Source organism: Dermacentor albipictus, chromosome 10 (assembly GCF_038994185.2).
Source record: "Dermacentor albipictus isolate Rhodes 1998 colony chromosome 10, USDA_Dalb.pri_finalv2, whole genome shotgun sequence".
Lineage (NCBI taxonomy): Eukaryota > Metazoa > Arthropoda > Arachnida > Ixodida > Ixodidae > Dermacentor > Dermacentor albipictus.
The window spans coordinates 10,864,821-10,892,431 of NC_091830.1; the positions used below are offsets into that span (position 1 = coordinate 10,864,821).

General features: G+C 46.9%; 1 protein-coding gene and 1 long non-coding RNA gene across 2 annotated transcripts; one reads left to right on the forward strand and one right to left on the reverse strand.

The window, feature by feature from the left end:
- The first annotated feature begins 3,829 nt into the window (after positions 1–3,829).
- LOC139050980 (uncharacterized) lies at positions 3,830–13,029 on the forward strand. Its single transcript, XR_011509171.1, has 3 exons — positions 3,830–4,368; positions 10,247–10,397; positions 12,933–13,029. It is a non-coding gene; the product is annotated as an uncharacterized lncRNA (long non-coding RNA).
- On the reverse strand, positions 12,441–27,488 carry LOC135917874 (arylsulfatase B-like). Its single transcript, XM_065451486.2, has 10 exons — positions 27,193–27,488; positions 24,339–24,498; positions 22,389–22,501; positions 21,735–21,845; positions 19,989–20,138; positions 19,331–19,457; positions 17,833–18,123; positions 15,976–16,213; positions 14,742–14,964; positions 12,441–12,635 (listed from the first exon to the last, which is right to left on the reverse strand). Exons 1-10 carry the CDS (start codon positions 27,337–27,339, stop codon positions 12,510–12,512), a joined length of 1,686 nt encoding a protein of 561 aa, XP_065307558.2. The 5' UTR covers positions 27,340–27,488; the 3' UTR covers positions 12,441–12,509.
- Positions 27,489–27,611: the final 123 nt, after the last annotated feature.

A 27,611-nucleotide genomic window follows, 5' to 3' on the forward strand; every position in this document is an offset into this window, starting at 1 on the left:
GGCTAGCAGAGCGCAGCGCGAGGGCGAATCAATCGATAGCGCGAAGCACGGGCACATTGAATATGGCAAATCAGTTCTGAGGAATTTCGGAAGGTGGCAGAAGCGTCATGATAGAGAAATGGTTTACTTTCTAGGTTCCTATGTTCGGGTGGATGATTATTTTCCCTTTAAGTAGTCGGTTCTTGTTGATGATAGCATGCCATATATTCTTATGACACGTTTTTTAGATTTCTCGCGCAAGAAATGTTTCACTCGGAGCGCGCTTGGCAACAATGCTCACCTGCTGCCTTGCCAGCGATCTAGCACTTGAAGCCAACATCGCTGCGGCAGCTATGGCATTGCGCTGCTAGGCTCGAGGTCAAGGGAAGGGTTCCCAGCTGCGGCAGCCGTATCTCGGTGAGAGAGTAATGTGAGAGTATTTCTGGATTTCTATTTAGGTGAACGTTAAATAACGCGTTATGCCCAAGTGGTTCGGGCGCCCGTTTGCTAAAGTTCCCGCCAAGGTTCGCGATCAAGGCAGCGTTGCACACGCCGGCTTTGAGCGTCGGGCTTGCGTTGCTGTAGCCCTCAGCTGGCAGATATTTGATGTCGACTCCAAGGTGCCCAGTCAACGGCACTGCTCGGGCTTGCGAGGTGGATCGCAGTCCCGGCTCGAAGGCGGCTGTCCATGCCGCGTCCCACGTATCGGCTGCGCGAGCCAGGAGGTCGCTTGCGGGGCGCCGGGTAGTGGTTCGTGCGGCTGCAAGGCCAGCGTAGCGCTGTCAGTGCCGCAGGTGTGTCAGTTGTGCCTACGAGTACTGCAGGCACTTCGCACGGCCATGTCTTGTTTCCTGCTTCAGGAAATTGGATTAGACCACTGCACGGAACGAGATTGTGATAAGCAGCATGACTGGCCGGATCCGGGAACACCGTCAATGCCCGTTATGGACTGAATGGTCGTCCGCATCTTCAACGATTCCCAGCTCAAGGTAATCACCGCACTGGCCCTCGCAAGTCTTTGGTCAATGCACACATTGCATGCAAATGCGTTGAACTGTTTACGCCACATTCCCGTCGTGGCCTGTGGGGTTACTTGATGACTGAAACAACGGCTCTTAGGCAATACTCAGCGCTCTGCTGTCGCTAGACGTTTGCTTCCCGGCAGGAACTAACAAGGTGCCAGCAAGGCCCGGACTTACGAATGGTCCTCGCAGTCAGCGGGCTATGCAATAATAGCAGCCGGATCACTCCCGCCGTTTGATGCTGGCTGCTCTCACTCGCCGACCGCGGTTGAGGGAGGGTCTGATCTTCATTCCACTGCTCATCACGTGGCACGTAGCGTTTCAGGTCGCATACGAATACAAGCGGTGCAGAGTGCAGCGGTGGCGTAGAGGTAGAGGCCTCGTATGCAAGAGGACCGTGGTTCGAATCCCGGTGCCGCGCAATTTTCTACCGGATTAAAAGAAATCCGCGTGTTGATAAAATTGCATAAACAGGCCTGGAGTGCGGCCTGATCCCGGTGACCAGAACCGGTAACGCACTCCCTCACGAGAACGGGATTGGCCACTCTGGTGCAGTACTTGGCCACAACCTCCTGTATGAATACAACAATCAAACCCCGGCCCTGATTTTCCAACAGCAGCGAAGCAACTGACCACGGCGGCGGTCAGACCTGCGACGCAGCAGAGGGTGCTAAAAATATGTGGGTCCGAACAGGTCGCCATTGTAATCTGAACTTGGCAACGTTTAACGCTATAGCATTATCTAGTGAGGTGAGTCTAGCAGTGCTATTAGAGGAATTAGCGGGCAGTAAATGAGATATAATAGGGCTCAATGAGGTTAGGAGGACAAAATAACCACATACAGTGCTAAAAAGCGGGCACGTCCTGTGCTACCGGGGCTTAACGGAGAGACGAGAACTAGCAGTCGGATTCCCGATTAATAAGGACATATCTGGTTACATACAGCAATTCTATAGCATTAACGAGAGGGTGGCAGGTCTTGTTGCGAAACTTACTAAGAGGTACAAATGGAAGGTCGTACAGGTCTACGCCCCTACATCCAGTCATGATGATCAGGAAGTCGAAAGCTATTATGAAGACGTGGAATCGGTGGTGGGTAAAGTCGAAAAAAAATACGCTATACTAATAGGCGGCTTCAATACCAGGGTAGGCAAGAAGCAGGCTGGAGACAAGTCAGTGGGGGAGTATAGCATAGGGTCTAGAAATGGCAGGGGAGAGTTATTAGTAGAGTTTGCAGAACGGAATAATATGCGGATAATGAATACCTTCTTCCGCAAGCGGGATAGCCGAAAGTGGACGTGGAGGAGCCCGAATGGTGAGACTAGAAATGAAATAGACCTCATACTATGCGATAACCCTGGCATCATACAAGATGTGGACGTGCTCGGCAAAGTGCGCTGCAGTGACCATAGGATGGCAAGAACTCGAATTAGCCTAGACTTGAGGAGCGAACGGAAGAAACTAGTACTTAAGAAGCCGATCAATGAGTTAGCGGTAAGAGGGAAAATAGATGAATTCCGGATCAAGCTACAGAACAGGTATTCGGCTTTAGCTCAGGAAGCAACCTTAGTGTTGAAGCAATGAACGACAATCTTATGGGCATTAATAAGGAGTGTGCAATAGAAGTCGGGGGTAACTTCGTTAGATAGGATACCGGTAAGCTAAAGCAGGAGACGAAGGATCTGATTAAGAAACGCCAATGTATGAAAGCCTCTAACCATACAGCTAGAATGGAACAGGCTGAACTTTCCAAGGTAATCAACAAGCGTAAGATAGCTGACATAAGAAAGTAAAATATGGATAGAATTGAACATGCTCTCAGGAACGGAGGAAGCCTAAAAGCAGTGAAGAAGAAACTAGGAATAGGAAAGAATCATATGTTTGCGTTAAGAGACAAAGCCGGCAATATCGTTACTAATATGGATGAGATAGTTGAAGTAGCTGAGGAGTTCTATAGAGATTTATACAATTCCAGTGGCACCCACGATGATAATGGAAGAGAGAATAGCCTAGAGGATTTTGACATCCCACAAGTAACGCCGGAAGAAGTAAAGAAAGCCTTGAGAGATATGCAAAGGGGGAAGGCAGCTGGGGAGGATCAGGTAACAGCAGATTTGTTGAAGGATGGTGGTCAGATTGTTCTTGAAAAACTGGCCACCCTGTATACGCAATGCCTCATGAGCTCGAGCGTACAGGAATCTTGGAAGAACGCTAACATAATCCTAATCCATAAGAAAGGGGACGCCAAAGACTTGAAAAATTATTGACCGATAAGCTTACTGCCCGTTGCTTACAAAGTATTTACTAAGGTAATCGCAAATAGAATCAGGAACACCTTAGATTTCTGTCAGCCAAAGGACCAGGCAAGATTTCGTAAAGGCTACTGAACAATAGACCATATTCACGCTATCAATCAGGTGATAGAAAAATGTGGGGAATATAACCAACCCTTATATATAGCTTTCATTGATTACGAGAAAGCGTTTGGTTCAGTCGAAACCTCAGCAGTCATGGATGCATTACAGAATCAGGGTGTAGACGAGCCGTATGTAAAAATACTAAAATATATCTATAGCGGCTCCACAGCCACCGTAGTCCTCCATAAAGAAAGCAACAAAATCCCAATAAAGAAAGGCGTCAGACAGGGACATACGATCTCTCCAATGCTATTCACAGCGTGTTTACAGGAGGTATTCAGAGACCTGGAATGGGAAGAATTGGGGATAAAAGTTAATGGAGAATACCTTAGTAACTTGCGATTCGCTGATGATATTGCCTTGCTTAGTAACTCAGGGGACCAATTACATTGCGAGCGGGGAAGACGACGACGTTTCCACGCAGACGTGGTTTCCTTGTGTTCCTTGGAAATTGCTCGGCAGCAAAGAAAATCTCGCCCTTATCCGGATACGAAGCTCATCGGAAGCCTATGGGGACCTGTGGACTCTGGTGAGGACTCTTCTTTGCCTTGTCCTACTGATCCTGCTCGTCTGATAGACTCAAAACAAGCACTGCTGGCGCTTAGGCTTAGTACGGCCGAGCCGCCGCGCTCGCCCGACGAAGAAGAAGTGTTTGTGCCAGATGTGAGCTCCTCATCTGTACCTTCCACCGGACTGCTGCGCGTGACAACATCCATGCCAACCATGCAGCCGAAGTGTGCATCCGATAGCTCGAATATACCCAAGATGAAACACCGAAGGACAGTCCTCTTCGTGATGTGAATGTGAACCTATCCGCAGTCGTGCAGACGGACACTGGTGACCCTATGGACGTGCAGCCCTCTGGCGGTTCGACGAATGCAGCCAAGCGAGGTCCCCCTATCAACGTGCTTCAACAAGACGCCATCGCATCGGAGCAACCGGCAAAAAAGGTAAGGGCCACCCCAGACTATTCCTCCACGACCTCCCCTACGCCCGCTCCCTCTCAGTCTTACCCAACGCCCACCCCTTCTCAATCATATCGAGTTCACATACGGCCCCTTTCATGCTACGACATAACTTCAGTAGCCACAAAATATGTCCAAAGGGTCATCGACCAATCTCTTGAAACCACCGGATACAAAGGGTTCGCAGCATATAAATCTACCAACTCGATCACTGTGCACTTGGCATCTCTCAGTGATGTGCAGAAAATGTGCACTTTAACATCTATCCCGCTGTCAGAAGATCAACACCTGCCTGTGCAGTGCTACTTTGCATCGGGCCCTAATATACAGAGGTGTGTTGTCTATGGCATTGACCCAGAAGACACCCCTGAGATAATATGTCGTGGATTGACCTCCACGACACACAGGGTGCTCGCAGCTAGATTCATGGGCAAAAGACGTACATGCTTAGTGACGGTACAGGGCCCTCAATGTATCCCAGAACGGTTTTATTACTATGGTTGCATATTGCGACCTAAACCATACCTCCCTCGAGCAATATTCTGCTACCGCTGCTTTCAACGTGGACACATGCAGGCATTTTGCCCACAGCGTACTATTGATCCAGAAAAGCTCACACCAGAAGGCCAACCACGATATCGATGTGGCTTATGTAAATCTGATGAGCACGATTTGACAAGCACAAATTGTCCGACTAAACAGAAGGCCACAATCCACCAGATACGAAAGGCTATACCAAAAACGACTATAGTAACAACACACAATCGTTATGAGGTTCTTGCAGAAGAGCCAGAGATGCTCCTGGCAGAAGACGAAAAAGCCCCAGAAACACAACTGTATTCTTCTGTTCTTAAACGTGGCAAGCAGTCGCAGACAAAGAAACAGAAATTACCGGAACCTCTGCATCAGTCAGATGATGACCATGATGACATTGACGCTCGGATAGACGCACTGGCCAGAGAGATTGAGCGACTACGCAAACATAAAGAATTGGTAATTCTGCGTCGTCAGAAAATAGGACCGACACGTGACGCTTCAACCACTGCTAATGCCACCGTTACGCCTGGATCCCGTCCGGCACCACAGGTCAACCAAGCTGTTTGGACAGCAGTTTTAGATCAACTTGCTCAGCTAACGTTACTCATTCAGAATTGCCTGCATCATGGCTAATTCTCTGCAGCAGCTGTCACGGGATGGAATTCTTCAGTGGAATTGTCGGGGCCTAAACTCCAAGTTAGGAGAAATTAAAACCAAGCTTCAATACAATAAGCTACATGTGTGGGCACTGCTTATTCAAGAGCATAATAAGCTATGCTCCCTAACCAATTTTAATGGGTACCATAACCCATCTATTAGAGATAGACGTGCTACTACAATGGCTTCAGCTCCGGGAAAAGCTGCAGTTTATATATCATCGCAAATTGCTCACACAGTGATTGACCTGGAGCCATGGTGTAGTGGTAATCAAGAAGTTGTCGGGGTCCTGACACGACCAGTGAAGACTCCTGTCATTCTAGTGTCATTCTACGCCAGACCGCAGCGCACACGTTTGAACTTGGGGTGGATAGCCCATCTCCGGTCTACGTACCCGGGAATTCCTATTCTCGTGGGTGGAGACTTCATTGCCCCACATACAGAATGGGGGTACAAGTACAACTCCCGAAGAGGATACCAAGTTAAAAACATCATGAGCGATGCCACTTTTACACTGCTGAACCATCATGCTGTGGCTACCTGTACTGTACCCGCAGTATCTAGAACAAACGCCCCAGACCTCACGTGGTGGTTGGGTCCTGGAATGCCGCAGTGGCGGGTGGAACCAGATACATGGGGCAGTGATCATATGCCAATAATAATTGGTTTGCACAGAACGTGCATAAAGAAAATTCGACGACGAGTAACAGTCACGCATTGGGATAAGTTTCGGGAATCATCGACTGATAAAGTACCCTCAGAGCCCTCAGAAATTCTTCCCGCTTTGAAAGAACTGCTACGGGGGAACACCACTGTAACCACAGTTGACGAGGAACAACCTCAACCGGACCTCACCCTTTTGCAACTTTGGGCAAAGCGACGTCAGGCAGAATTGTATGCGTCGAGAAATCCCGATGCACCAGGTAGCCGTGCACGTGCTAACCATATAGCGGCGAAGGCGCGTCAGCACGAAAAGCAACTTTCTCGACGACGATGGTATGAGTGGTGCGAGAATCTTGGATCGGGCATTGGAAACAGAGCACTTTGGCGCACGTTCCGGTCAATGGAACGCGGTCATAAGCCACCTGACCCTGCAGCGAGCGTTAGGTTAGCGATGCAGAGTTCGCCGCATCAATTTGCAGAACACTCTGCTAGAGCGTTTTTCCCGAAATACGATCAAGCGTCACCTATAAACTGCCCCGAAATTGATGAGTGTGACACAACTTCCATATCCGATATATCCAGCCCTTTCACCATGGCCGAACTAATAGCGGCGATTGAAACTTCGAAGAAACGAACAACACCTGGTCCCGATGGTATTCCTTATGAGGTTTTCAAGAACATGGAAGGAGCAGCTCTCGACGCACTTCTTCAGGCTATTAATAAAGTATGGGAGACTGGAAACGTTCCACCTGATTGGAAGCACTCAATTGTTGTCGCGATTCCGAAACCAGGAAAGTCTCCAAATAGCCTGCAATCTTTACGCCCAATTTCACTAACCTCAACTGTCTGCAAACTCGCTGAAAAGATGCTGGCCACACGAGTTTCCTGGTGGCTTGAACGCCACGATAAATATCATCCTGCTCAAATTGGATTCCGTTCTTACTTGGGAACTGAAGACGGACTTTCTATCTTATCAGACGATGTTTTACAGGTTTCTCCACACAGTCACGCTGTGCGCACGGTAGTAGCAACAGACATAACGAAAGCTTATGACAATATAGACCATGAAATCATTATATCCAACCTCATCGACCTGGGACTTCCACCGCGGGTGATAAGATTCATCTACTCATTCCTTCAGAATCGCACATTTGCGATTAGAGTAGATGGAAGGCAAGAAGGATACTTCACATCGAACAGAGGAGTCCCACAAGGTTCGGTTCTGGCTCCTCTTCTCTTCAACGTTGCTCTAATACCTCTAGCCTGGCAACTACATCGGATTCCAGATGTGAGGTTCTTAATCTATGCAGATGACGTCACTTTGTGGTCCGTGCATAAAGATATATCTAGACAAACTCAACAGCTTCAAGAAGCCCTTGATGTGCTGAACAACTACACTCGGAAAGCAGGATTGGACATTTCCGCCCAAAAATCAAGCTATGTTGTGGTGGCCAACAAGAAAGGACGCACAAGAATCGCGCAGCACCCCTTTACATTTAGACTCGGCGCAGTGACAATCCCTGAGGCTTCTGAGGTCCGTATACTGGGTCTCGATATTCACCAATCCGGCAGTGGTGCACACTGGCTCCGTAAAACCAGACAGAGTTCGACAAAAACACTTCACCTTATTCGTCGCATTGCAGCAAAAGCAGCTGGAGCTCGTACTGACGTAGCTCGACGGTTGGTGCGTGCAGTCTTGCAGCCACGAATTTTATATCAAGCACAATTTCAACGGCTGACTTTGGCACAGCTAGCACAGTTGGAGACGATTAATCGCGATGCTATGCGCACAATCACAGCACTGCCCCGCATCACTCCGATACCAGCCCTACAGGAACATGCCCAGCTCAACACAATTGCAGAGCTAATTTTGCAACGTGAAAAAGCACGTGAAATAAAAAAGCAACTTATTCCGGCTGTCGCTGCGCTGCATGCTCATTTTCACCGCGGCTCCCGGATTGACAATCAGCCCTGTCCAATGCCTCCCTGGGAATTCACCAGCATCACAACTAATAAGCCAACGAAGTTACGACGCAGCGATACAACAGGTACTATTGACGAACACAACATCGTCGATGCATCATGCGTTATCACCTGCAAAGTCTATACGGATGCTGCCATTCTCCCAGACGGCGGAAGGACATCATTCCTGAGTACAACGCATAATTTCATCAGCGGCCACCAGCGCTATTTATCTACGAAAGCCAGCGCTCTAGTAATGGAACTTCAAGCCATCCACGACGCTATGCAAGATGCGACATCTAAGCTGCCTACCATCAAGCAACTAGACATCTTCATGGATTCTTTAGCGGCTATTCAGGAACTCAAGAAGGTCGATAAGGCGATGGAAATCTGCGAGAGAATACACACTATGAATAGTAAGACAGCTACTTGCGTCAAGGTACACTGGATTCAAGGCCATTCAGCGAACCCTCACAATATTGCTGCTGACCAGCAGGCACACTGCCCTCCTAATCCTGATCCTCCACCTATTCCCCTCCCACCCCAACCCCGTAACTCGCTGCGAGCCCGTAAAAATGTTCTCCGGCAGGACACACGCGCTCTTATCCCACCGTGTGTCTGCTCCCTCCCCCTTCACCTTACTAGGGCGGAGGAAGTTGTGCTTAGGAGGCTTCGGGCCGGGGTGGCCCTTACACCGGCTGTTGTCTCAAGGTGGAACTGGTCGCATTTACCACTGGGTGCTACGTGTCCATACTGCTCCGTTCCTGTGGTGGAATCAGATGCATACCACCTAATATGGACATGTACGGGTTTACAATCGGAACGCTCGCGTCACCTACTGCAAACCGGCCTCCGCCACAGTGTGACAACCAGCTATGACCGCTGGATACATGATAACAAATTTCACAAAACACTGCTTCAATTCATACACAACACAGGCCTCACAGCACACATATAATACACATATACGCTCCAACAATTATGCATTAAGGGCAAGCCTTCATCGCAATAAAAAAAAAAATTACATTGCATGCTCACTGACCTGGAGAGGCAAAGCAGAAGGGTGGGTCTAAGAATTAATCAGCAGAAAATTAAAGTAATGTTTAACAGTCTCGGAAGAGAACAGCAGTTTACGATAGGTAGCAAGGCACCAGAAGTGGAAAGGGAGAACATCTACCTAGGGCAGGCAGTTACCACGGATCCGGATCATGAGACTGAAATAATAAGAACAAGAATGGGCTGGGGTGCGTTTGGCAGGCGTTCTCAGATCATGAACAGCAAGTTGCTATTATCCCTCAAGGGAAAAGTGTATAACGGCTGTGTCTTACTAGTACTCACGTACGGGGCAGAAACCTGGAGACTTACGAAAAGGGTCTACTTCAGTTGAGGACGACGCAACGAGCTATGGGAAGAAGAATGATGGGTGTAACGTTAAGGGATAAGAAAAGAGCAGATTGGGTGAGGGAACAAACGCGAGTTAATGACATCTTAGTTGAAATCAAGGTAAAGAAATGGGCATGGGCCGGGCATGTAATGAGGAGGGAAGATAACCGATGGTCATTAAGGGTTTCGGTCTGGATTCTAAGGGAAGGGAAGCGTAGCAGGGGGCGGCAGGAGGTTAGCTGGGTGGATGAGACTAAGAAATTTGCAGGGACAACATGGCCACAAGTAGCACATGACCGGGGTAGTTGGAGAAGTATGGGAGAGGCCTTTGCCCTGCAGTGGGTGGAACCAGGCTGATGATGATGATAAGGTTAAAGAACCCCGGGTGATCAAACCTAATCTAGTGTACAGTTCCCTCTCCCACTAGCCAACATCAACTAGCTCTCTCACATGATTCCCATGTGTTGATGTGATTGCGGCTTCCACATTATGACACATCATTCCCGCAACGGGGGACCGGGAAAGAAGCGTGTCCCCGTGTTGGTTATGGTGATTGTGGTTTCCATAAAGTGAGACTTATCCACAACCAGGGTTAGGTCTAGAAGTTGGCGGTGCGTTTAAAGTAAGGTGGTGGCAACAACTTTATTAAAATTCTGCTCAGGCAAGGTCTGGCCGGCCCGAGCCCTAGGATGGCCCCTCACGAGGAGGTGCCCTTTCGACCCAGGCGACGACGGCTAGCCGTCGTCTTTGATCTGCTGTTCTCGGCAGCTCTTTCCCACGTCTCTTGTGTGGGAGCTGGCAGGAGGACCTAGGTAAGCGCTCGCATCCCCAAGGAATGTGATTTTGGCTAGACAGTGTTTGATTTGTGCTGTTTGGACATATTGGTTTCCCCAGCACAAGTAGGCTGGCCATAATTACCAAGGTTTAATATAAATAAGAAGAAATGAAAAAGAAAATAGAGACTGATAGAGAGAACAATGGGTAGCACGGGTGGGCGTGTGAGAAACTGCTTTTTCTCAAAGTCTGAGTGAACGGTAAACGTGGCTTCCACGGATTATCGTTATTATGCACACTGTGGACTGTCCCTAAGGGTACACACCAGCTCAATTATCACCATTTACTTTTTTCCCAAGGGCACTGAATTCAGTTATCAACAATACTTTCTTTTTCGGATTTAGCATCTTGTAAGCAGCTTACGTTCATATTATGAATTGTAGCCCTTCCTTATGTAATGAACTCGGGCCTTCAAGGATGAAATAAATGAAATGAAATGAAATATTCAGTGACTGTTGAAACACGTTTAAGTTTTCTGAACAGATAGGTGCAATGGTTGATAGGAAGCAGCGCAAAATGAGCAAAGGGTCGTAGGAATCGTCCAGCTTAAACCACCCGGAGGACAGACGCGGCTCTCTAATGATTTCGACTTCGCACGCGGCCACGATAAACAATCAGCAGCAACGACAGGTCGACCATGCGCACCATGGAGGACGTGCAAGCCAACGCAACGCAAGGCAGTGAACAAAAAGTGGCATAAGTTGTTGATGCGCAAGCCTTTTAACCGACAATTGCCACACAACGCACTACCGGCCTCGATAACCGCTACAGCACGACGGGGTGTGACGATGATGGTGGTGTTTTAAGTGAGCGCTATATGCCGTTCATCCATGCCTTCGCAGTATCGAGAGCTCTCGTACTCCGTCTGTCGTCAGGATCAGTTTCTTATCAATCTGCACTCCCCAAGCCCCATCGGCCTATTCTCTTCCCCCACTCCTTCGGCTAAACGAAACCGCGCGCACTGCTGTAGGTTGTGCCCTACTTTGTATTCAAGCCAGCGAAGCCCGATTCTCCGGCTCCGCCGTACGCGCGCTTGTGGGAGCGGAATTCCTTGGACAGAGAAGGCGCGCGCGGCGAAATCCAACGAACGTGCCTGGCCGACGGCGAGTTGGCAGGCCCGAGTGGTGAGGTCGGGAAGTGCCTTCGGCTGTGGCATCGAGTGGAGAGTGCGAGATACGGGAGCAGCGAAAACAAAATGGTTCTTGTGGAAACAACTTCCTCGATTGCGCTTGCTTCTCCTTGCACGTGTGCGCGGCGCGTGCATCGAGCAGCGGGTGATGGAAGCGAGAGCGAGGGGGACCGCGGGATGGGTGGGAGGGGAAATCGGTGACGTCTCGCGCGTGACTTCCTCAAACGTCACGCGATTCGGTGGTGGAGGAGGGGCAAACAGGTAGGAAGCATGAACGACGCGAGCATGTTGTGTAATTGACGCCACAATAACAAGAGAGAGAGAGAGAGAGAGAAAGTGAAAGAGTGAGTCAAAGGACGATAACCATGCGACCTATCGTGCACGAAGTAGGCTTTTTCTTTCTTCTTGGTAAAGGTGTGTGCGTTTAATGCGGGGGGGGGGGGAGGGGGTGCGCGCACCGAGTTCTCGTGACGTAGTCGTCAAACTCACATCGCGTTCTGCTCTCCCCATGTTTACGACTTTCTTTATATGCAAATATCATTTGGTTTCAGTGTAGTGACCAACGTCTGTGTTTCAAACGAAGAAAAATACACGGGCCAGTTATGATTATGAGCTGCTTCAAGAAGCGATATATGCGATTAGTTAAGAGTCTTGTCACGCGTAAAGGCTTACCCGCGGTTTTATCTTAAGTCGTCTGTTGGAGTTCTGAAATAATCCGTAATAAATGGGGCCTTGTTTTATGCAGAATCTATAATTCATCTTGTATGCGTACCTTTATGCGTATGCTTGAAGTATAAGTCAGTTTTGGAAACCAACGCCGTTGTTGCTATAAAAAAATGCCCCTGAAGTGTTAACTGTCGAGCACTAATTCGAAGATGAATGTATCTTGGTCTTTGTCTTCATGCATTAAAGGCCATGTTTATTTACCTATTTCATTAAGATGAATATCGAGTGTTTAGAATTACATAAATGGTGCCCATGTATAATTGAAGTTTCTAGGGTCGGCCTTTCTTGTGGCCGGCTGGTTGATGGGAGGAACCATCTTCTTTCTGTACTGCTTCATCCTCAACTGCAGGAAATCTATAATCTGTGAAAGAACAAAGAAGCGACTTGGTACGGATTTCAAGCGTGCCTTTAGTACAATGACGAGTGATAACGTTCGAGTAGCGAAGACATTGAGCAGTGAAATTTATTGCTTCTATGCGGGCTTGCTGATCGCTCGAATTAAGAGGCAGGTTTTTCAGTGCGACAAGATGGAACCTACAAGTTCACTGAACAGACGCTGGCACATAAGATTAACCTTTCTAACGCCGTTTACCTTTCCTAAATGTTCGAATTTCAGAAGTGTAACTTACTTTGCTTTATTACTATGTTTATTTGCAAGATTCGTGGACAATTCCTCAAGCTTGGACAGCGCAAGTTCCTCCCCTTGCATTGAAAGATCACGTCGAGCAAGAACAACAACAACAACAATAACAACAGTAAGCAAACTTTTGTCTCCCATCTTGCAAGAGTTAAAGAGCCTATAAGTGTGGTCCGAAAGGTAAAAAACTCAGTGCCCTACCACTATGTGACTAAGGATGACCAGCGAGGCTATGTACTCGGGCCCCTTAATGGTCGTTGTACTTGATTCAACTATCCATCTAAAAATATCGGTTATGGCCCTTCATCGTTTTTTGTACGTTGTTGAACTCAAACTTGATGTATTATTTTGTTTATGTCACTTTACCGCTTTACTTATCATATTATTGAACTAATGCTTGTTGTAGCTTTTTTTGATACTGGGTGATTCGGTCCATCTCATTTGTATTTCTTTTGTATGTTGTTTTACTGCTGATGTTGCATTTAGTGGAATATGGTGCATTCATCGACTACCTTGAACATTAACGAACATTGAACTACCTTGAACATTAGAATTAGATTTCTTTTCGATCTGTACTTACAATATGTCTGAGATTATTGTCTGGTTTATTATGCGCAATTTCTTATTTTTTGCCTTAAGTGCATCATCACGTTGCTGTATTTGTCTGTCTCTGCCATTTGTGCTGGGTCGTGGTCCTAGTCAAGCGCGTGTGGCGGCTTTTTGACCACGGCCCTCAGCATCCCGAATGTTGGAATAAAGATTTGAACTGCACCTCCACCGCGGGTTGCCCTGGCATTGCGCTATCTTCGGAATCGGCCTATGTATTTGGAGTGCTTAACGCTTGCGTCACTTCCGCCACGGGTCGGCCCGACATTGCACCATCTTCAGGATTTTTTTTCTACACGCAGACACGGTAGGGAGGAAAGTAGCCCTTAACAGCGCCGCTGTAAAATGAAAGGGAGAGGAGGGTGCCTAGAAATGAAGTGCGTTGTAATTGAGAAACACATTATAAGTACAGCATTTCTTGCCAGGTGGCAAAACGCCAGACACCGCCATGGCACTGTCTGGGAATTTTGAGATCCAAGGGATATAGATATGCTCGAATATTCATGAAGGTTCGACAAGGACACGTAGAGTCGCACTCTGTCAGCTCGTTGTCTAGGTCCAGCGATTTCGCTGCCCCAAGCACCTAATAATTGAATCCTTTTACCGTGCAATACGTAACGACGTGCTAGGTGAGGGCTGCTGCAAACCCTTGAGCTCTAAACATGTGAAAATGACAATGCGCTTCGGAAGTTGAAGATGATGTTACTGACCCATTGAAAGGGTGTTAAATGGTACAGTGTGCGGCCCGCACAAGCTGGCTGATCGTATTGTGGATGCGTCATCTAGGAACAGACATGTTTGTTCAGATGGCCAAGAGCCTGTTCGGCCCACTTCCTCGTATCAGCAGGCTTTGTAAAGGAAGAGCCAGTAATTATAAGTTGAACTATTTTAACACATTGTTATAGTTTTAGAGGGATTCATGGGTTCTCACAGTGTTATGCGAGAAATAGAGTGGAAAAGAGATAGGAGAGAAAACGCTGCTCCTGTGACAGCATCTTCGGTTCACCCGGAGTTAGCGCAATTGCTGAATAAAACATGTCCTCAACGTTGTGGGACCTGCAGGTGAAGTTTCTGTACTCCTGCGAACAATTTTTCGCGTGACTCGCTTAGTGTTTCTGTGTCCTACCAGAAGCGCGTGGTAGCAACGGCAGTACCGAACCAGTTTTGCTTAACACTCTGCTGTTGACATTATTAGCTACGGTTTGGTGACGTTCAGGCACTCACATCTGGGTGCTCCTTGGCGATGTTGTCACGCTCGCATGGGTCAGAGTCGATGTTGAACAGGCAGGGCTGCCGCATGGGCTGGCATGCTGTGCCATTGTTGTGGCCACACACGACGAACAGCTCGTCAGGGCGCTGCGTCGGCATAGCGCGGCCCATCGCACGGACGGTACGCGCGGCCGAGCACTTGAGGTTGAACCGTGCAGCCGAGTGGAAGAATTGAGATCTGCGTGTATGTCAGATATTAGGCATACTTTTAGAGCTAATGCATTACTGGAAAGGTAATATTGCTGGGGAGGCAATCAAAGGAGTAAAGTTATGGGTACATAAGCAAATCTATGAGGAATAAAGCCAAAATAAGAGCAAGGCAGATGTGGAGTTGCGTAGGCCAAATTGCAGATAACTGGCCGATTGAACTTCCTTTTATCTGAGTCCCGTGCTAGGTATGCAAACACAGGGAAGGCCGGTAAAAAAATGCCATCAGTTGATGAGATCAGAAAATTAAATGCATAGTATGCGCTTGTTTGACGCAGGAGAGTGCTAGTTGGATGTCCATGGTGGAGGAACTTGAGGAGAACGGATTTTGCCATGAGAGGCTGCCACGAGATTTCCCTTTTGCCGCTGGTGTACTTTTCTATCAATTCACCACTTTTAGGTGCGCTAGCTTTTCTATACCTGCTGTGTAGCCTTTAATAGCACAGGCATCCGAACACAAGTGCGCATTACGAGATAAGGTACGTGTGACACTGTAACACGCCATCTGAACCATGCGTTGCCAAGTTTTGTGGAAGAGAAACTAAGCACGTTACGAATGTTTCGGGGGATGAATAGACGCCTGGAAACATAGGCGCCGATACTTTAGCGTGAAATGACTGGGTAATGCTGATACATTGTAAGTTTATAAAAGATATAGTAGAAACAGCATGGTGGAAACAGTTTCGTGCTTGTCAAGATAGAGGGATGCGTATCAACTTCATGAATCCTTGAGATCAAAGTGAGATTTTAAAGTACTTGAAATATCGTTGGCGAAGTTTTAAGAGGACAGAGTTAAAGAACTTTTCTGAGCAACACATTTCTCCTCAAATCTATTTTTTGTGTCTAGTATGCGGCCAGCTATATTCTAAATGCATGGGAACTGCAAAGGCCTGCGGCGTTCACCCAATGATGTATGTAAAAATGAAAGCAGGCTTGAAGAGTCCGTGTTTTCTTTATTGATAAATGTATGCATGTTTGTTACCGCATTCGGTTCATGTTGACTGGTTGGCCTCCCGGTTCCGCGGGCCGGTACCACCCGTCGTAACGCCCCCTGGCCAGTGAGCCCTGGACCAGCTTGTACCCATGGTATCGCAGAGCCGACATGTTCCACACCGGGTCGATGTTGAGCAGAATCTCGCTTCGGGGCGATACGTTGTCCGCGATAAGCGTGTCCCACATGTTGAGGCCGTCGATCTCACCAAGGTCGTCCACTTTACCTCCTGCAAGGAAGCGGTTTCTGCACCATCAGATTCTAGGTTAATGGCTTCGTTAGGGACGCGTGAACCTCTTTTAACGACAGCAGCTGTGCCCTAACGATCAGCGGTGCGAGCGCTTGGGTCAGCAAAGAATCAAAAATAATATCGCACTGACAAAACACTTGATTCTTAGAAAATGTTTTGAGATTCACCAGTTCCAGTATTTCGAACAATTCTTGCGTATGAACGGCTTGGGAATCCAGGCCTGTTCGTCGTTATTTTTTTATTGCTGAAAACGATGTATATCTGGGTGCTCATCTGCTGATTCACGGAAGACCTTTGCTTCAAGAAAGATTTCTGATTTACCGTGGTATTTATGGACCTCCCGGTGAGATGATCTTTGGCATTGCAGTGGCTAGCTTTGTGCTTGTTTTGAAGGTTGCCAATTATTATTATATTTTCACTTAACAAATTATGAAGAGTAGCAGTTTGGCTACCTCTTCGTTGAACAGACGCTACATCGAAAAGTACATTGGCTAACTTTCCGTATTTCTTCAGGCGCACACACTGTTCTATATGTCACTGCGCTTCATAAAGGCGGCTCAATAGGCAGAGCTTCACCTTCTGTCACCCTTCGGTACTTTAAAGCGCTAAAAATGAATTGGATCACGAACTAAGGGCCAGCGACCTACACCCGCCGACTTTTGCAAGAGAAAAAAAGTACCTAGCGCAGTGTTTCAGCATCAGTCTCACAGTAATGTTGCAGTGCAATGTCGCGGGCTCGATAGCCAACCCCGGCAGCCGCATATCGATGGAGGCGAAACTAGAAATTTTATTTATTTATTTATTTATTTATTTACATATACAGCAGCCCAATATATGGCTATAGCAGGAGTGGGAACATTATACGTCACTGTACATTACACATTAAAAACACAGATATACACAAAAAGATGAATGATCAAAAAGAAGAGCTTTACATGTTAGTGAAGTGCTTACCAGTGGTAGCTATAAAATCTTCTAGTGGTAGTGAACGAATGTTACCGGGTAGAGAATTCGAAAGCTCTATTGTACGTGAAAAAAAAAACTGTACTTGAATGTGTTAGTATGGACATAAATAGGTGTTATGTTGAATGATAGGGAGCTACGTGTACAGCTTGCGTTAGTAAATGTGATATAGTTACAGTATGAAAGACCAGAGGTGGAGCCTTGTACTAAGATTTAAGTTCAAGTCACAGAACCCTAGACAGCCAAAATTCATCCGGGTCCCTCGACAACGGCGTTCCTCACAGCCACAATGGTGCTTTCCGGTGTTAAACCCCTACAATTATTATCACGAAGAAAAAAAAACATAATGCGCATGCTCATACAGTTATGTGGCAGCCTCGACTTGTGCGGTGTGGCTAAATTTCAACTTCAACAAAGGGTGCTCCTTTAAACCAAGTTTTTTGATGCCAAGCACAATTTTCTAACATTTATCTACGGAACACGCTGTTTCACCCTCTCTGCTACCCGTAAGTGAGAAGCTAGCCTTCAGCTTCGACGTGGTCAGTGCTGCTGCTGAACTCTTCCCGACATGCATTCAGAACAAAATTACTCCCAGATAAGAACTACCGAGTTGCTGACGTGTTTCTCATGCATACCTGCAGCGGCGTAAAGAGTGGGCAGCCAGTCGGTGATGTGCATCAGTTGGTGGGCCACATGAGGTCGTTTGATGAATGTGCTCCAGACGAAGGCCACCCCTCGAACGCCTCCTTCCCAAAGTGTGCCCTTCGTGCCACGAAGAGGCCAGTTGGAGCCCGCACTGTTGTCGATACCTCCTGCAGCAGCTCCGTTGTCCGTGGTCACCACTAGGATGGTGTCTTTGATGGCGTTGGTGAAGAGCAGTGCCTTCATTATCTCGCCGATGCTGTCGTCCAGCGCCGACACCATCGCTGTCGTTTCATGCACAAAGGGTACCGCTGTAAGTCTGCAATGCGTGTGATATATGCATGCTACAGTTCTGCTTCTACTGATGTGTGACCATATGCAGTTCACAACAGGTAGTGACTTGTTCCGTAGAAGTGTGGTTGAACTGAACGGTCTTTGTGTCGCTCTCACTTTTCTCCATTCTTGTGCCCTGGACGTATATAAGCAGAATGTTGATAAATAGGTTTCTTTAAGCAGAATTTGTTATCGAAGGTACAGGTATGAATTTATTGATATTACATATAAGATTTTATTGTGATTAGCATTCTTAGGGTACCTCGTGCATTTTCCGGAGGATGTCTACATATACGTATATAACCGTTTTCCCGCCAACTTGGATCGCTGAGTAGTCCTTGGTCGAATGGGTAGCGCATCGGGCTGCTGTGTGGAGGGAACAGTGTCCGAACCCAACCGTCAGACTAACTCGAGTCACTAGGTATGTGGCACTGGGCACCTATGCGCCGCTTTTCAGTGAACCTCTCTGACCGGCGAGATGGGCCATTGGAAATGGGACACCGGGCTTGTGGCAAGGCGCATGTACCACTATTCAACGTTACTCTTTGACGCCCAATTGAGCACTCAATAGCTGCACTCGGTGTGCGCTGCTCTTCAACGAATCGTTTTAATAACAACTTGAGTCCCTGGGCATGTGCCAGTATGTGGGCACCGCTCATCAGTGTACCTCTTTGACGTTGACTTGAGTGATTAGATAAGTGTAACGGTGCATGTGTTGTTTCACAATTACAAAAATATTCCGTTAAATTTTAATGATGCTTGGCAGAATGAAACCCACGACACACGCGGGAATTACGGCGGGGCATGGCGCAGCATGCTCAGTGAGAAGTTCGAGAAAGCTGGAAGGCGGCGGCATATAGCTTTCGACGTTAACAATACGGTGTGTCGCTGCATGTTAATGCAGCGACACACCGTATGGCTAATAGCCGTTAACGGCTAATAGCCATTAACGTAATCGCAAAAAGTAATCGCGTAAACATTTCCTCTCTAAAGAAATACGCATTCAGACTGAATTTTAGTTAATACTGAGTTGTTTGGTAATTTCGTAATAGTATGCTACCCCGTATATCTACGCACACGCGAAAGGACGATCGTTGATTCAGATAGACGAACTCTTGTAGCGAATTATAGAAGGGCAATACTCTTGATTCTACAGACCTGCATATGCTCTTCGCTTCGGATTTAGTATGTGGCTGTGCTTGAGTAGATCTTCATCCGGAGCTTCTAGAAGAGAGTACGTATTTCCCACGTGCACAGCGGAGTAGCACAGGTACAGAAAGATGGGCTGCGTGGGAAAGGAAAAAAAAGAAAAGCATGTAATTCGATGCTACAACGCATAAACACTCCTAAAAAGTACATTTGTTTGACGAGGTAATTTTTCTGTTTACTATAATTTTTCTGTAATGACCATAATTGCCTCGCGACCGTAGGTGTTACCACATGCAGTAATAACTGCCCAAACTGATATTACTGCTTAATAATGTAAAATAAGACGAGGAGTCGTATCTTGAAGATGCAACTATATGTTCCTAAATGTCTCGAACTATAACGCTTTCTTTACATGCGACGCTCGACTCCTGAAAAGACAATTGTATATACCTGTAAATCATTAACGCTAGATCTTTCTTAAATCGTGGCGTTGCAACGTTCTACACTTGAGTACTAAGGTGCTAGTCGTAATAAAGATGCATGACTTCTGTAACTGGGCACCAGTCACCGCATTTCTTTTTGTAACCACTTGTGCAGAAACTCTTGAAATAATTGTGAATCAGGCATTGCGAATGGAACAGCATTGTACTGCGGGAGGTAGACGTACCCTGCTCTGGTTTCTTTTCTTGAGGACTTCGATAGCCTTCTCGGTGAACAGACTGGTGGCATATTTACCGGATGACTCCTGGTCTGGATTCATGTTGTCCCACATGTCAAGGCCCCATCCTGTCCACGTGTCATTGTCTGTGCTGAACAGCTGTCACGAAAGTGAGAATCGTCAGACCATCCTTTTTTTCCAGCTGCACTACTTCATGGTTGCGTCGCTTGAAATATGTTGCTCCGGGCCAGCAAAGATATCTGAGTGAGCTTTGACGAAAATGCGGTGACGTTGAAAGTGATAGCGAAAGCGCACGGCCGTTGCTGATCCCCAAGCACGTTGAAGAAGCTAGATTTAGCGCTGCCTGGATTGAACTCGGTGTGTATAGCTCTTGACCCAGTACTAGGCCTGGTTCTCTTGAGCGCAAGTTCACACGTTACTGCATTCCAGTGCTTTGGTTTTCTGTGGTGCTGGGTGGTATTCTCAGAACTACCTAAACCTTGAGAACGATTAGGCACGAAAAGGAAACGGAACACAAAAACTGCTGTCTGTCCCCATCGTTATGTCTAGTCGTTCCAGGGCTCTAGGTTTTTCCGGGAATCCATTAACAACCAGCCCATCTCTCCATCCTGATGGGCTCTTGCATCGGCGGACGCCAGACACTGTTATCTTGAGGTAAGCAATACCACACGGGGCCCCGCAGCCGCAACGTGTATATTTTTTAGGAAACCGCTTCCTGTGTTGGGGAGTGCTACACAGCAATGTAGCTTTGTAGTAAGAGCTGAAGGCGGTAGCCTCCCATCATAAACAGAATTAGGCGAATGCATGTAATGAAGTACAAGAGCGAGGCTAGTCGATCGGCGTTTGTCCTTGACAGGAAAAAAAGTAGCATAGAAGCAGACGACGATAGCATTATTGTACCTTGTGCGTGATTTGCCGTGTGTTGTTCTTTAGACGTGATTACGTTTTACATCAAAGTTTAGTGCACTTATCCCTGCGCTATGTGTCCCTCCGATTCAGCTGATTAGTCTCGAGCACTTTGTAGCACGAAAGAATGTCTTGCAGCTTCCATTTCGGTGATACGTTATTTTGAAGCAGAATTATATTGCTGAAGTCAATGAAACTGTTTCAGGGCTAGTTTCTGGTAACAGACGCGGAATATTCTGCGCAGGCGCCGCTTCGCAAATGCATGGGGCTTTCTAAGAAGGCGGATCGTGATTACGACTTGGACCTTGCTGTGTAGTTGTTTAAGTACGCACAAATGACGCTGCACGTGCTTAGATTTATGCAGGAATGCCTAAGCCGGGTGTTTTCAGTCTCCTGGTGTGCGTGGACTACTGAATTTTGTCATTAGTGATGCACCGAATACATAGAAAGAATATGTGGGTGTGGCTCTACGCAGGGCAAAACCCGAGAGTCCGTATATGTCAACGCAGTCTTTCGGAGTTGACGTTAAAAAAATGTCGCATCTTTTACCTCGCTGATGTTGACATAAAGCTGCTAGCTACTTCATATGACCCACTTCAGCACTCACAAACTAAATTACCCGGAGCGTGTATGTAGTTCATTAGGTCCTGGTTTTCAAAATGATCGCTGAAGTCATTGATACGTACTACTATTTGGGGTTTTGTTGAGTCAATCACGTTGAAAAAAAAACTAAAATAGTGCTATACTATGCCCTACACAGAGCAACTTCCTGAGTGAAAGTCTAGTGCGTAATCATCATGAAAAACAAGAATAAATAATTCTTTTTACCGATAATGAAGTGTGATCCGAGTAATCTTGGTGATCCGTGTAAGGGCCATAGTGGCTATCAAAGCCACGGTACGTAGGAGTATAATTAGCAGTGAAATGCCCAAGATGCCACTGAAAACAAAATATATACGAAAAAGCACATTCAGTGTGAAACACTGTGCATATCAAAATTTTGCTTCCTGTTAAAGAATATAGCGGTATGATCAAAGCATGGCAACATTTTGTAGTGTCGTTTCGATCTCATTATGTTGGTGAATTTTGTCGCACATTACTCTTTTAAAGGTCACATAGCCAAAAGGCTGATAGGCGTGTCTGCGAAGTCATGCAAGTAGAATATAGAACGGAGCTGCGTTCTTGCAGACAGCTCCATTGCGCAAACAAATGTATCTATGATGCGAACGTCCGCGCGCGTGTTGGCAGATTTACGGCTAGGATTTGACCATATCATATGTGTTGCACTCCCGAGTCCAACCTATTCACGCAGTGCAGGGTAGGCAACCGGGCATGATTTTTCTGCATATCATTGAATTTTAGTTTTACATGGTTGAAGCGTTGTGATAACTTGGCAGCCAGCTGATAACGGCACAATTTGTGCCCATCTAATGGAGAGTGCAGTTCAATGCATGGAATTACGTATATAAGTCTGAAACTTACCTTTCCCACAGCATGCGTTTCGTAGCCCAGTTCTTTCAGGTACTGTGAAAGCAGTTTAAAGTCGAGTGGGAGCCCGAAAGGCTCCGCCGCACGAATTTCGTCGTGCTGAAGGCCTAGAAAAAGCACTGAGCTTGATTATAAAAATAACAAAGAAAAAAAATGCGTCACAGCGTTTAGTTCGACCTGGATTAACACGAGCGGTTCTTGTATACGTCGGTAAAATACTTGCATGTTCCGTCCGGTAAGGAGCGTCAAAATTTTTACGTCGGGCGCGAAGTCAAAACATAGCTAGTTAAGTTGGTCAGACGGGTTACAACGAGAATGGGCGCATGTCAGCACGTTGATGCGCGTGTCTTCGTCCGGGCTTTTGTGCGCCATATTTCTCCTCAATGCGAGCGCTTCTTGCACAGTGCCCCGCTCGCCACCCCCCCCCCTCCCCAAGAGAGAAAAGATAATGTCGTTCGTGTATGTTCTTATGCAGGTGTTAACATGTTTATATGGCATTAGAAGCTGTCTGAATTTGTTTCTTTTTTCTCAGGTAAAAGCCCCTAATGCCTTGTCACTTGATGTCTTGTGAAAACACGCACGCACGCATGCACGCACGCACACACACACGCGCACACACACACGCGCACACACAAAAATAGTGTGATGGGGTTTCCTAGCGCTTGCCAAAGTGCATTCTTGCGCCTTCCGACAAAGTGAGCGCTTGGTGCCGAGAGACTGAATTGCGCATGCGCATCTTTTAGTGCTCGTGTGCCGGCCAACACTCCCACTCCTTGGCAGGCTGCTGTCGTTATTGCCACGATTGCACTTGATCATGTTAGGAAAGCGGCTGATATCGGCCGTTGGGCACGCGCGACAACAATGCGCTGCATACTCCGCCGACCGAAACAGCTATCGCTTTCCTAGTGTAATATTCTGCAATCATCGCGATTCCAGCAGCAGGCTGACAAGAAGTGACCCGCCGTGGTGTAGTAGTGGCTTTGGCGTTGCGTTGCTGAGCCCGAGGACGCGCGATTGAATCCCGGCCACGGCGGCCGCATTACGATGGCTGCGAAATGCAAAAAAAAAACGCCCATGTACGGTGCATTGAGTGCACGTTGAAGAACCACAGGTGGTATAACTTGACCCGGATTCCCCCAATATACGGCGTGCCTCAGGATCACATATTGGATTTGTTACGTAAAAGAAAACAAACATAATTTTTAGAAGAGAGAGAGAGAGAAAGAAAAGAGAGAGAGAGGGAGAGAGAGATACAAAAATAGATAGATAGATAGATAGATAGATAGATAGATAGATAGATAGATAGATAGATAGATAGAGAGAGAGAGAGAGAGAGAGAGAGAGAGAGAGAGAGAGAGAGAGAGAGAGGGGAAGTGGTCGTATTGGCAAGCACATAAGCTTTAAAGGACGCACATGCCCAATGCCATGTTTCGGCACCAGGTGATTGATTCCTCAGAGTACGCAAGAATGCAATTTGGCACCGCCTCGCAGATCCCGTGTTGTCTTGTACCCGCTCGTATAACAGGCCTGATGCGAATTCCAGCAAGCATTGACTGAAGCATTTGCTGACCACTGCGTTCATCAGTCAGTTGGATTACTGGTTTCATTCGCCGGGAGACCTTAACAATACTTTTTTTGAGAATGCGAGAGCACCAACTTCGAAGAATGTGTCACCTGAGTGTCTTTCGTCTGTGATTACCTCTGACGCCATCTGCTGCTTTCTCGAACTGTTTAGTGAATGATTTAGGTTTTAGTGCATTGCGTAATAACGTAGGCACAATGGGTGAAGCAACAAAAATTGAGCGCACATTGCGAAAACAAGGTTAAAAAGAACTGTTTGGCATAGTTTTGCAGTCTATCAATTTAGGACCGGGTTGTGTGGGCACTTCAGGTCATCAATAGATATCTTTTCTCCCAACTTGTGCACTTTTTATGTCACTTTACCTAAGCGTATTGGGTACTTTCCAGTCAGCAGCGCCGCCCTCGACGGAGTGCAGAGAGGAGTGACGTAGTAGTTGTTCAATATGACTCCGTCGCTAGCCATCACGTCAAGGTTCGGCGTCTTTACTTGAGTTGACTCGTGCAAGCTGACGTCATTCCAGCCCTAAATGAGAAACAGAGAAAATTGCGCAGCACATTGAACCATGAGCTGTTGGAACCTTAAAACAGTGATAGGTGCAAAATGCTTAGGGCCGCTTCACTATGTGACAGATCAAACCTCAGCGGTATTTAGACGACTGTTGCTGCTGAAACACGAGTTTGAATCTTAAGAGCCGATGTCTACTGACATAATTATCACGCTGAAGAATAGACCACATGGTACCATAATTCATCGTTAGAACAAAGACAATTACTGTATACAGAAATACTGTATAGGGAGCGTTGCCATTACTAAAAAATAAGTCATACTGGGCGTAACGTAAACTGTTCCTAGGTCGCTTCATAGGACATTTTGCTCGGTTTCCTGCTTCCAGCCTCAAACAATTTAGAGCCACAGTTACCGTGAGCCTCTTGAACAGCAAGGCTTATTGAGGGCTACCGGAGTTAAGGCATGAAACCTGATAGGTTAAAGGCGTCCCGAGAAAGGTACGTATCTAGACAGCCTGGCGACAGATGTTTGGGGTGTAGAGGGTAAACTCGCCGAAAATTTATCTGCAGAAAACGGGGCCGCGCTGACGTTCCATCGGGGGTGAGCGGTGTGTTTAGAGTATAGGGCTATTATTATTGCTGCCTTGTACTTGCAGTACTATTGCACTGTACATTGCAATTTTTAATAGTATTTTTTGTACCGTATTCATGCACGTTTATGTCATGCGGCGACTGTTCCGGCCACTTTCTGTAATGCCGAAAGACGTTGAGGGTGAAATAAATGAAATCGACGGGGAAACTAATGATTTTATTTTGAAAGCAGGAACAGGGTGAACAAGGAAGAAATACGGAGAGAGCGGAAAAAAATTTTGGCAATGGTGTTTCTGCTTGCCATCTTGTCAGCGTTCTTTGGTTCATTGCTTCCCGCTTTCCAGCTCTCTCATCCCGGTTCTCGTTTCACACTGAGGACTCCCAACTTTGGCGAACTCTCAATTGTTAAAATTTATTTCTAGCATTACCATACTATTATATTCCAGTAAAAACAAAAGAAAATATTGAACAAGTGAAAAGAAAACAAAAGTATAGCTCTGTTTCAAGCGTTGTTCTGTGTTTGCCTAGGCACTGTAGCTTCTGTAGTCGGTCTCGGTACGGCTTTTAAACTTTCAGAAGGCGTATTATATTGTGCTGTAGCATGAGAACAAGAAAATTCATATATTGACGTAAACAGCGTACTTCTTTTGTTGGCAAGTAAAAAAAAAACATTGTTTTAGGTGAAAGTTTATTGCATGTAAGATTTTCATTCAAGAACGTGATTATACCTTCTTTATCGTTAAAATGTTTCCGATTTCATTGTTATGTATTTATCCGGCTTCTGTTTTATTTTTTCCACTGCACTGTGTTCTGATTTCCACGCAAAACGAACAAATTTTCTTTTACCACTTCGAAGATTGATGTAGCCGCAACATGATTTTATTGTTCACTCTACTGTCAATTCAAGCTCTCTATGAAGCTTTCTACCGATCCTCTTTACTGCATATTGTGCTAGATGGCTTAATTTCCTAATGTACTGAATTGCAGACAAAAATCATGTAGACCCCATGCAGTGCGGAAGCCTGGTGTAAGGAAGGCTTTGGTTAGCCAGCAAGACTGAATGTTGCATTTTGATAAGCTAAGCGCAGTGCATCTCAATGTTGACTGTGCAACAGCTGTAATCCAAGACGGCGGAGAAACGAGACACTGGCACCGCGGACCACTGCGTCTCAACTTTCGGGTGCCGAAAACCTCCCGCACGCGAGCAGGTGCATCTCAAGGAGCTGGTTGGCATTTGCACGAAAAAAAGTCACACCATGCGCAATTATGATGCAATTGTGAGAGCTGCGACCCGATTCGCTTGGCGATCCGTGTTCAAACTCAGCATGAGACACGTAATACTCGCATCTGGACGTGTGGGACCTATTCGGTAAGACAGCCGGTGGCGTAGCAACGGGGTGGGGGGGGGGGGTTTCCGTGGGCCCCGGGTGCAAGGGGCCAGTGGAGGGGGGGATGTCATATACGTCTGAAGACATCCCACTTTCCGCCGGCTACATCGGGGGGGGGGGGGGTGATATAAGACCTATGGGCGCCTGGTGCCAGACGACCTAGCTACGCCACTGAAGACAGCACAAGCCACGGTCAGCACAGCCCCGAAGGATTTGCAAAAATAGCGCCTCCTTAAATTGCTTCTTAATTTGTTTTTGGAGATACGCCGGGTGTGCATAAGGCTTCCGGCCTATCGTTGCTGGGCTCGATTTACGACTTTGGGGCCCACATTAACTGATGGGAATGGAAACCAGAAACGCTCACTTTCCCCGATTTCTGCGCATGTTCGCGGACACCGAGTTATAAACATTTTATCTGAAGGGGCCAACGCTGAACGTCGACTCTCATAGCTCAGCTTTGGCTATGACATTAAACACAATCAACTATGCTTCTGGAGATTTCAGCAGTGCCACATTGGATTTGCTTATGCACCTTCCAGATCTAGGGAAATTCGTGCTTGCGAAGGAGATACCCCGAATTCCTAGATTTGCGCGCTTTTACATTAGCTGCGGTTGAATGGCAGACGAGTACTGGAAAGTACGCTTTCGTGAGGCGAACGTGAGTGAACGCGTGCGAAAAGGGCACGTACTTGAAGTTTTGTGGCAACGAGTAATTCGAAGTGGTGACTTACCAAGTCGTCGACAATTATCAGCACGATGTTTGGACGTGTTTGTGCCCCAGCTGGTTGATGCACCCAAGGTGACAAAAACACCATACAGAAGCCTACCACAACCTGGCTTTTCATGGTACCACATGTTCGGGAAAACCGCAGAAGCATGGCGTGCAAAATTGCAGAGTAAAACTGATTTGCTTTCCCTGTGCTGTTACATCATCTTGTGGTACGGTCATGTGGGAATGAACACGTCAGGAATGCCTCATGCCAGGAGAATACACTTGAAGCGTGAACAGTGCTCCGGCACAGAAGCTACGTGTAGGCCGGATGTCGCTTGATACCGCGTAACATTAGCACTCGGCTATTGTTACAAGGAAAGGATACAAAGAAAGTGTTGCAAAGGTAGCACAAGTGTCTATATCTGCGCTTAGGCAACG